Below are 11,278 nucleotides of genomic sequence, written 5' to 3'. Positions count from 1 at the left end.
AAAAGTGAGCCCTTAGAACTTATATCTCAAGATTGGTGGCGCATTTACGCCGTAAGCCGGTAACCATTTAAGATCAGGTGGGCCGTGAGCTCGCCCACCCATTAAAGCAATAAATAAATATAAAAAAAAAAAATTATGCTTATTTGAAACCTTTAAAAGCTGCGGTATATCTAAAATGTATGTAAAATGGCCAAATTTATGATTTTGGAATATATCTAAATAGTATCAAAGATAAATAACAAAGGAAAAAATGATACAAATAAGAAAAAGATAGCAGTAAATATAGGTTGTTTCGTAATTTTTTTACCCTTATGTATTGATTATCCAAATTCTAGTATACAAGGAAAAAAAAGAATAATGCAACTCCTTAAATACGTACATAATACATAATTATATTATATTCTGCTCGGAATCTCCATCACTGAACAAACCACGTTTTCTTATTCAAGTAGCGTTTTACTGACGCTTTCAACTCATCCCTAATCTACCTAATTTAGACTGCAGTTTCACCACTGAGAAGAATCGATAAGAAGCTCAGGGATTCTTCTTTTGATCATCTGTGATCACCGCTCCATAAAAATTTACAGTATTTGTATAATGATATTATATTCGCATGATCTACATTACTGAGCGCCGACCAAAGATCTGTTCATTACTGTTGCTGCGTGGAGCACAATTTCAAACCCCAAAATATTTAAGTACATCAAGCTCTTAATTATAATATGATACAAACTAGCCAATTTGTATCCAATTTGTATTTGTGGCGATGTTTTCCGAGCGCTATGACATGTCCTTCTTCAAACGAGGCTTGCGGAGATTACTTAATCGCAGGCAGCGGCTTGGCTTTGTCCCTGGCATTGCTGACGTCCATGAGCGACGGGGACCACTTATCATCAGGTGGGCCGTATGCTCGTCTGCCAATAAAAGCAATAAAAAATATATTTGAATACGAATCCAAAATAGATAATATATCCAACATTACTACGTAACCGCTTCTAATATTCAAGTGATAACCATTTTTTGCTGTTTGAGAAGATATAAAATAGTTTAGTTTTGCCTTTGACTGCTATTAAAGCTATTCAAATATTTTACAGCTCCACTTTAAAAAGAACGAGTAGTTTAACATAAAAAAAAAAAATTTGGCTACTGGATGCATCAACACAGCTACTTGAAAAGTAGTTTTCCTATTTATACCTAAATAAAATAAACCAATACAAAACCCGTAAATTCAACTTCGATTGGACACTTCGTGAACCCTTAACATATTTGTTAGACCTCATCGTTGCTTCACCTTATTTAATTCATTCAACTACAGACCTTACGGGCGTAGACTTAGACGTGAAATTGGATTTTGTATGTAAATTAAAGGTTCCAGTTTTAGAGATGCTGAAGCAATTTTTCTTCATCCCTGCCTCCAATATGTTGGGCGAATGGTGGAATACCCCATTTATCTTCTATGCGGACCATTATGCAAATAAACCCCGCGGTCGACCGTTCTTTGGACATATCTTTGTAAATTGTGTTACATAGTTATGAAACTTGAATTATTTAGATAGATTAACTTTATTTCAAACGGCTACAAAACATAAGTTGCGCGAATGCAAATTGTCTGAAAACAAAAATTAGTCCAAAATTTCCTACGAATTAAATCCTCCTATGAAATATTCAGATTATATTAAAATTATAGAGCATGCTTTTCCATAGGAGCTGTCTAACATCCATATTCAGCATGATTGATAACAAATTAAAAAAAAAATGCCTGTTACAGATTGAAAATTGTACTTCCTTTATGAGGACAATTAATTATATTTATCACCAGACTTGTACACAAATATTCAACTAACGCCCAAGCTTATGGACAAATAAAAATAAATAAATGCAAATGTGTATTGTTATCAAAGGAAGTCACCACACTTAATTTTAATATCACAAGAACAGCTTAAAAGTTATTGCTCAAACACGTTTCAATTTCAAAAAAGTTTTTTTAAAATTATTATTGCAACTCTAGCTATATATTTAAGGAGATTCTGAGGCAGTTTCTTAAAACTATTTGAGATCTGGGCCTGGGTGTATTTGTTCTTGGCTATACTTTTTTATAAACTCAAACTTTTCTATAATACGAAACACATAACATTAATCTCAGTTTAATGCAGCCGAAATAAAATAAATAATTAAATAGTACCCTGTTAGATAAATTGTGAGGCTCAATCCACCCTAATATTTTCTGGTCTTATTTTAAAAGCATAGGTTATTAAAAAATATTAAATCCACACAAAGTCAGTAGTAGGTACTTTAAAGATATACAATTTCAACAAATACTTCATCTAACAAAACATTGTTAGGCATTATCGCAAGTACCGGTTTTAATGTTCATTAGTTACCTTCCAAACAAAGCAGCGGTCAACTGTGCGGTTATCGGAAAACCGCCCTGCACTAGGTATCGTTTCATTAAACGGAAAACATCGTTCCACCGAGCCATTCCATCGGATCAGGTAGAAAAAGGAACCATTTGTTAGATTAAGCAAACTATACTTTGAATCGCTGGAGCTGCAAGATAATTTCGGTAAGTGAGCTTGAGGATAAACGGACCTTGATTTATTATTTGATTATGGAATTAAAATTGTATGTAGGGATTCTAAATTCTGAATTCAATGCGTTTTCATTAAAATTAAGCTACTGAATTTGGAGTTAAGGGTCAGATACATTACGATTAGGAATGTTAAGTGAATATTGAAGCCCACATGTGATTGCCATGTAGAGATACATTTACGAGTTCCATAAGGTGTTCTCTTTAGACGAGCTTACCGATAGATTAAAAGTTAATGTAGCTGCCTACTTTTGAAAATGGATTGATATAAGCTGTCCCAGTTGAAAAGTAAGTCCAAAAATAGGATAAAACGGTGTCTTTTAAACTAATATCTAGTAAGGCTGTCTCTATATAATGTAAATGCACCTAAATTTAAAAAAATAACATAATTGTAATATGACTATTGCATCCTTTAGATCATAACTCATGTTCCCTTCGCAGCAGAAAAGAACAGAAGAGTAAGACTTGTCCGCGCACTTACACAACATGCCTATCTCTATGCATGACTATACAATTTAAATGGCTTAATCATGTTAAGTTAAACTTTGCCAATATAGTTTAAAAAAAAACCATATCGTAAGCTATTTTGTATTATATTAGGTTTTTATATTATATTATATTTATAATTTTATATATTAGGCAAATACTATAATAAATATACTTGAATACAATGTTCATTCGAATATAGGAAAGTTAACGAACCTTTAATTTAAGAATTTCATAATAGAATAAATAGATAAATTTTAATAAAACTTTAACTTTATTTATTCTTATTCCATTTTAACCTTATACTTAGAAAATCACACATGCAAATTGCAAACTATATTACGTAAAACGCAGAAATATTTCGTAAAATAAATTATAAACAAAGGATATAAAAGCCTTTTAAAATGTAAAATATGCTTTTCTCCGAAAACCACAACAGTGTTACAGAAGTCAAACATGACAACCTTTTGTGGTCGGGGGTCAAATGTTGAAAAGGGTCTGAAATAAAATATATTACGTTACAAAGCGTTTATTTAATTTTTTCGATTGTTAACACGGATATTCTTGTTTGGGTGTTCTACTGTAACTTCTTAATGCTAATTTAAAAAAATGATGTATCAATATTACAATATATTTTAAATTCATCTAAATATATATTTTTTATTTCGTAAAAAAAAAAATCATTTTAGTTTCAATTTTTTGCCATCGAAGTTTTCTATTATCCATTTCTGATTACTAGTATCTAAACACCTTTTCAACACTAGTTTGTATCCTGTATGATATTTGGCTGTGCTCAAACATAAGTTGCTGTTTTTATTTCTTATTGCTTTAGTCTGAAATCGTTAGAATAAATTTGAATTAAAGCTATCTAATTATGATTTTCATTTTAGAGTGCCGGAAGACTCATGGCACGGTGGATGACATTGTCAGGATGGCAGTGTATACGTGGGTGGGAATGGCGGGCGATCGAAGATCACTCTACATATAAAAAGGGGTGCCCTATATTATCCTAGAATCAAATTTATCATTGTACGCTCCGAGTTGGAAGATGTTGGCGTAGAGTAAATAATAAGACTCATTGAAGTCATGTCTCAAGATGAGTAGCAGCATGTAGCTTGTTGATGTCTATAAGCTCTGGTAACCATTAAACTACAGGGGAGCCGTGAACTCGTCGACGAATCCAAGCAATAAAAGAAGAGAACTTCTTACAATTATTTTTTTTAAAGTAGCAGAAACAAAAGTATTAAACGAAGATGATACGATCATTTAAATATTGACTAAAAATCCGTAGCACTAATAACATAGGCTAAGAAACTGGTATATGCTTACATGCATGTCATAGTACCAAATCTGTGACGCAACACGCCCTCTGCAGATAAACAATGTAATCATGTTTAAAATATAATCTAAACATAAATCATCTCGTTGAATTTCACCGTATTTCGTGTAGGTCCAGTACTATAAATAAAAAGGGAAATTTGTAAATTATTATTGTAACTCATTTTTGTTCATTGTTGGCTATTCTGTCCTGATTGAGCCAATTTTTTACTCAATATTGATGGAGACGCTAAAATAAGATGTCACAATTTTTAACGATATTTTAATCATTGTGTCAATCTCTGAACCGTGTCTGATCTCTTGGAGAAACCTCACAAAATTGGCAGGTTATCATTTTAAATGATAATTTATTTTTATGAGGCACAAGTAAATATATCGACTAACTTGATTCCCTCCTTGTGAGTGACATTTTGACAAGATAACACTCTCCCTAAGGTTACCCAATGTGTTTGCTGAATCCAAACAAAGACCCTTAGTTAAATGATAAATCTGTAACAGAAACACTTTAAATGACATATTTCGTATTTAATGTTACTAGAGGTCCCGCAGTAGTCGAAATTCGACTATAATTTATTGGAATTGTAAGTTTGTACACTATTATGATAGTATTTTATACTCCTATAATCTCAAATTTCGCCAAGGCTACACTATAAAAAATATACGTCAAGAACAAAAGTTCGACAATAAATAGTATGCATGCGTGTGTGCGTCAAATACATGGTATGTAGTGTGTGTAATGTTTTCTTTATTGATTTAATGTATCTTGTATGCATTATTTAAAAAAAATATTAGCATTGTGCACTTCTTCTCTATATTCTCTATAAGTGTGGAAAATTTCATACTCCTCCGTCAGCGCAATTTTCGTAAAAAGGGATACAAAGTTTTTGCTTCACGTATTAATATATACATATAATTTATAAAATTTATAATATATTATATACTATTTAATGTGTAATACATAGCGAAAGTGCTTTCTGTATATTATACAATATATACATATATATATTTATATAATATTCCTAAAATATACAAAAAAACCTTTTTTTAATCTTTATTATTTATTATGTTATTATTGCGCTTATTCAGCTGTTCATTCACAACGAAATCTATAGGCCAATTTAATGAATGGAGATTACACTGGATTTTTTCTTCTATTGTTCCCAATTCAGGCCGATTTTCAACAGCTCTTTAGGTATTTAAAGAATAAATAAAATTATCCAACTTACTTGTCCATTTGCAGCATCGTCCACAGGTAATCTGATCTGAGGATAAACATTGTCTAGATACCACTTAAATGATTTACAATTCAACTTTTTTCTTAGTTCTTTCCTTTGTGACACGTCACCAAAGTTACCTTTTTTATTTCCGATTCTTTGGTAAAAGTATTTAGAGTAATCATCCAACCAAACCTATAAAAAAGCAAATTATTATAAAAACGGAGTTAGCTTTTGAATAAAATAACGAAAACTTTTCTATTTTAAAGGAAATCTCTTACTTCAGCTAGTCGTACGAAATTCTTTCTGAACGTTTGGCCTTCTTTTCTGTAAGGAAACTTTTTTCTGAATACGTGACCGACATGAGAACATGGCACAATTTCCAAAGAGCCGCCGCACATCCAAGTTTTAAAAGATAGTTCTAGATTCTCTGCTCCCCAAATTTCAAATTGGTCATCATAGAAACCGAGCCTTTCAAAAAATTTCGCATTAATCGCAAATAGCCCTCCCGATATTGTCGGGGTTTGAATTGGAGCAGCTGGGTGTTCCCTTTCTGAAAAAACCTCTTGAGGAATTCCTTCCCAAACGAAACGCAGATTCCAGTTGAATCCACCAATTCTTAGATCGTTTATATCTTGTGCTACATATTCAAAAGTGTCCTCGTGTATGCTGTCTACAACCGGACTGACCACCCGTGTATCATCTTGTACTATACGATCTAATAGAGGCTCTAACCAGCCTAGAACAATTAGAAGAAATATATTACTAAGTTTAATGTCACTAAACCTTAACATTTTCATTATGTTCTTGTTTTCATTTATATTCACATTGTGAAATCATAAAAACACTTAGCTCACACACACACATACAGCTCACAGCCCACCTGGTGCTAAGTGGTTACTGGAGCCCATAGACATCTACAACGTAGACGCGCCACCCATCTTGAGCTACAGTGTTCTAAAATCTCAGTATAGTTACAACGGCTACCCCACCCTTCAAACCGAAACGCATTACTGCAGAAATAGGCAGGGCGGTGGTACCTATCCGCGCGGACTCACAAGTGGTCCTACCACCAGTAATACGCAAATTATAATTTTGCGGGTTTGATTTTTATTACATGATGTTATTCCTTCACTGTAGAAGTCAATCATGAACATTTGTTAAGTACGTATTTCATTAGAAAAATTGGTACCCGCCTGCGGGATTCGAACACCGTTACATCGCTTCAATACGAATGCACCGGACGTCTTATCCTTTAGGCCACGACGACTTTGATATAACTACAATGTATATTAGAAGCTTTGTTAACGATTTTTGTTATTAATATATCTTCGAATTTGTTATCCTTTCCTTTATTTTTCTGACTCCAATTTAAATTAATTCCATTAGGTTTACCTGCAGTACATTCGCAGTGACTATCAAGAAATACTATAACAGAACCACTGGCATACTTTATTCCCAGCAGTCTAGCTTTGACAAGACCCAGTCGGTGACTTGTTCGAACGAGAATTATACTTTCAATTTTTCGAACGTATTCGTACAATGGATCTTGTAGATGATCTGAAATTACATTTCAATCAAATATTATTTGGATTTGTAGTAGGGCTCGTTTAAGAAAGAGCATTATTTTTATTTTACATTGTTTCTGATATTCTTATCATTTACGTAATCTATACTAATATATAAATCTACAGTGGTTTTTACGGATGTTCCGTTATAACTACTGAACCATGCATCCGATTGACTTGAAACTTGGTATCCATGTAGAAAATACATGTACTTAATGGATAGGATAATATTTATATGAGTGTTGGACTCCCTAATAATAATGACAATAAATAATAATGTTAATTTTAAATACCCAGCTAAGCGGGCGAGTACGGCTAGTGTAAATATAAAAATATTTCGTGTTCACTTATGATATTGTCAGTCTGTAAGATTTGTTAAGACAGCTAGCTAAATAAGCATGGACAATATTATTTATTTGTCAAAGTAAGTTAGTATTTTAAATTAGCTAGAATTAATTTCAATGACAACACGCACTAATTCTATGACGACATAAAATGTTATAAAAATGAACTGACTCACTCATATTAGAGAAATCATCAACAAGAATGATTTCTTTTAAAAGATAGCGCGGCGTTCGGTTCAATACTGAATGTACCGTTCTTAGAAGTGTAGACCAGGCTTCATTATGGAAACAAATAACAACGGAAGCTCTGGGTAGCTGTGTGGAATAGTTTCTATATTTACACCTGGAATGCAATATTATCAAAGAAAATAATATTTGAAAGAAAAACATCTGAAAGTACACAACATGGCATGCTCTTCTACTATATATTTTTTTAAATCGTAAAATGTAGCTTGCAATAGTTGTTAGTGGGACGTATATAAAGCTCACTCGTATGGGTTCCACCATCCTACCTACTTGTGCCTTTCAGTCTAAGGGTAGGATTATTATTGTAAAATACAACTAGGTAATACTATGACTTTATGTCTCATGGTAGATGGCGGTACAAATATTGGTATAAGGTAAGAATTAAGCACCATAAAGCTTATATTATGATGTTCATAACTCCGGTACTCTACGCTCTCATCTTGGGCTCGCTAACCATCAGTTGGAGCGCCAGTCAAAACATATACCATCACAACTGGAATGAATAATACCATTCGTCTCTAGGGTCCAATAGACTTCGATTCAAAGGTATCAGGTCACTGACAAACTCATTGAAAGCATGCTCTTTCCAACCTTTTTTCACTAGTTGAACGACATAGGTTCTTAAATCCTTCTCCAAGAACACTGGCTTTCCGTTCACTCCTAAAGAAAATTACAAATTTAAAATCATCTCGAACAAGGCGTTTCCATTTCAAAATAAGCTTAAACGTTTAGGTTTCAAATTATTCGAAGTATTTTAAGCCTTGAATTTAGTTTTACAAACAAATCTTGTTAAAACGAGATTTGTGAAATTAGTTAGACAACGATGCTAAAATCGCCTGTGAATAGACCCTGATTCAAATTCTAGGGCTGATACCGATGGACGCTATTAATGGCCCACACAGTGGGCCTTGGTGGAACTTATGACAATCACAACCCACCATGATATCACTCACATAGGCAAAATTGTGATACCCATCAGTATTATTTCACAATTGTAGATGTTGGCGTTTATAAATTCACAAAACCTATTGCTACACTTCTATGAGTTCTGTCTCATGCGAGGTTTGGACGTTTGTTGTTGACAGGAGGTTTTACTCAGTTCGACTCTGACATGCCCCGCCCTCCCCAATGGAGAAAAAAAAAACCCACTTCTATGGATATTATACTTTTTCAATATTTTTATTAGTTTATCTCACCTGGTGGCATATCGGGACCCTTAATAAGCGATAATTTCTCGTTCAATGATAATTTACTCCCAACTGATGGAAATAAATTCCAAACTGAAAAAATATTCCCACTTTTTTAAAGTTTCCTTCAACTAGTAAGAGCTTAATGTCAATTAAAAGAGTAAATTATTGCAACGTTAAGATTTATTTAGTGCGGTTAATAATAATAATGAATAAAGTTGCTAAAGATTTTTTGCGAAAAGGTACCTTATAAAAATCTTTAACTTAAAAAAATACAAGAAACAATGGTAAATTCACAGTAAAATAATTTGAAATGGCTATTTATATTATTGGTTTAATAAAAACGTTATACAGGCGCGCAGATCATACCTTATAAAATACCTAAAATCAAACTGGGCAAATAGTCGGTATTCCGACGTTCCGCATTAATAGAGACTAGATCTATCGACGGTTTGCGCTTAAATACAAAACATCATGTAGATTTTACCTTCAAAATCAGATAGAGTTGTACTTCCTTGTTTTTTCTTTAATTTATTGAGAGCATGATTATACTGTTTGGCATCACTCACAATTACTCTGTTGGACATGTATTCTCTTACCACTGTCACTAAAGACACAACCCATATAACAAAAACAATAATGAAACATTTAGCTGCTTTGCGAGACATCGTAGTAGCATTCAGTCTTTTAAACTGGACATTAGATTAAATTGTTTATCGTATCGTGAGTTTGAGCTGAAACGTTGGAAGTTAATTGACATTTATTTCCGAAACTGTAAAAAATACATGTTTAACATTACTAGAGGTCCCGCAGTAGTCGAAATTCGACTACAATTAATTGGAATTGTAAGTTTGTACACTATTATGATTGTATTTTATACTTCTATAATCACAAATTTCGCCAAGGCTACACTATAAAAAAATATTAATACAGACAAACAATATTTAATCTGTTCTCAATTTGAACACAGACGTCAAGAACAAAAGTTTGACAATAAATAGTATATGCATGGCATGCGTGTGTGCGTCAAATACATGGTCTTGTAGTGTGTGTAATGTTTTCTTTATTGATTTAATGTATCTTGTAGGCATTATTTAAAAAAAAGTTAGCATTGTGCACTTCTTCTCTATATTCTCGATAAGCGTGGAAAATTTCATACTGCTCCGTCTCCGCAATTTTCGTAAAAAGGGATACAAAGTTTTTGCTTCACGTATTAATAATATATAGATAGATTCCACAATGACAACAAATGTATGAATAAAATCAAATATAAATGAAATGTTTTACTCAATATATAACATCTGATTCTGTACTATCGCACTTGTGAACCGTTTACGTGTGCTTATTCCCGCTACTGAGTTAACCGTTTCTCACAAAACGGAAACAAATTGTCATACGAGTATACGTCGCTGGAAACAAAATATTTACCCTTTCACACAATGAATAGTCATTAATCTTTGACTCAAGTCTATGGCTTTGTTTGCTATTGTCAGTTATTTCCTTTACATGTTGTATGTATATCATTTCCTTGCGTTAATTAGCCGTTAGCTTTGTGGGTTCCGCAATTTTTTTTGTGTAGAAAGTAAATTTGGTGAAAATGAAAATTTAATAGTATTATTAAGAAATTAAGATTTTTTTTAGGTTTTGTAGGTAGCAGTTTTCAGTAGAGGATCCGGTAGAATTAATTTAAAATGGCTTCGTTCATACAGCATTTAATGAGAATTCTACAAAAAGAACAGGTCCTGTCTTAATTAAATGCCACGAAATCCTTCCCTTTGGAAAAACCTTCATTACACTCATTACTAGAATAATGTAATGTTACATTTGAAAAACTATACTGGTCAAATAAAAGTAAGCCTTAAAGCGATGGGAGAAGCACTATGCACTTTAAAAATTCACGCTTAGCAACGGCAAATAAATTTTGGTACATCGCAGTACAAGATACGGCGACAAAAAAGAATGGTCTCTTTAGATTTACTTTACTAGGGGCATCGTTAAAGTAAATTGAGGTTAAGGTGGGCAAATACTGAAGTTAACGAGGTACATGGAGAAAAAAGGGAATAAAGCAGACGGGAATTAGGCAAATTGATTACCTTTATACCTTAGTAGAATAACGGGATTCGTTTTGCTACTAACGTCACGAGAAGAATCCCTTTTTTCCAAAATGTAAATGCTCTGAGGTATTTCGATTTCAAGGCCAAAATGTGTTTCTATAATTGCTGAGCTTAATTTGTCTTCAAGCAAAAGACCTTATCTATTTTTTTTTTCTTTTAAATTGTAATTCTGATCAATTTTAGAATGAAATGCA

The 11,278-nt window shown here is 32.8% G+C and overlaps 1 protein-coding gene across 7 annotated transcripts; it reads right to left on the bottom strand.

Annotated features, from left to right (window-relative positions):
* Positions 1–3,586: 3,586 nt before the first annotated feature.
* LOC101738790 (putative polypeptide N-acetylgalactosaminyltransferase 9) lies at positions 3,587–10,412 on the bottom strand. Of its 7 annotated transcripts, none has more exons than XM_038012651.2 (11): positions 10,258–10,412; positions 9,458–9,704; positions 8,980–9,063; positions 8,293–8,443; positions 7,714–7,880; positions 7,021–7,185; positions 5,907–6,364; positions 5,638–5,820; positions 4,796–4,900; positions 4,403–4,531; positions 3,587–3,906 (listed from the first exon to the last, which is right to left on the bottom strand). In XM_038012651.2, the coding sequence occupies exons 2-11, from the start codon at positions 9,636–9,638 to the stop codon at positions 3,754–3,756; spliced, it is 1,776 nt and encodes a 591-aa protein (XP_037868579.1). In that variant the 5' UTR covers positions 9,639–9,704; positions 10,258–10,412; the 3' UTR covers positions 3,587–3,753. The 7 variants fall into 7 exon arrangements, with proteins under 7 accessions (XP_037868579.1, XP_037868581.1, XP_037868582.1 ...); XM_038012653.2 differs by having other exon boundaries at positions 9,458–9,742; positions 10,258–10,401; XM_038012654.2 differs by having other exon boundaries at positions 9,458–9,577; positions 10,258–10,401.
* Positions 10,413–11,278: the final 866 nt, after the last annotated feature.

Source organism: Bombyx mori, chromosome 8 (genome assembly GCF_030269925.1).
Source record: "Bombyx mori chromosome 8, ASM3026992v2".
Lineage (NCBI taxonomy): Eukaryota > Metazoa > Arthropoda > Insecta > Lepidoptera > Bombycidae > Bombyx > Bombyx mori.
Note: the sequence above shows the minus strand (reverse complement) of the source record. Positions and strands in the feature narration are given on the sequence as shown.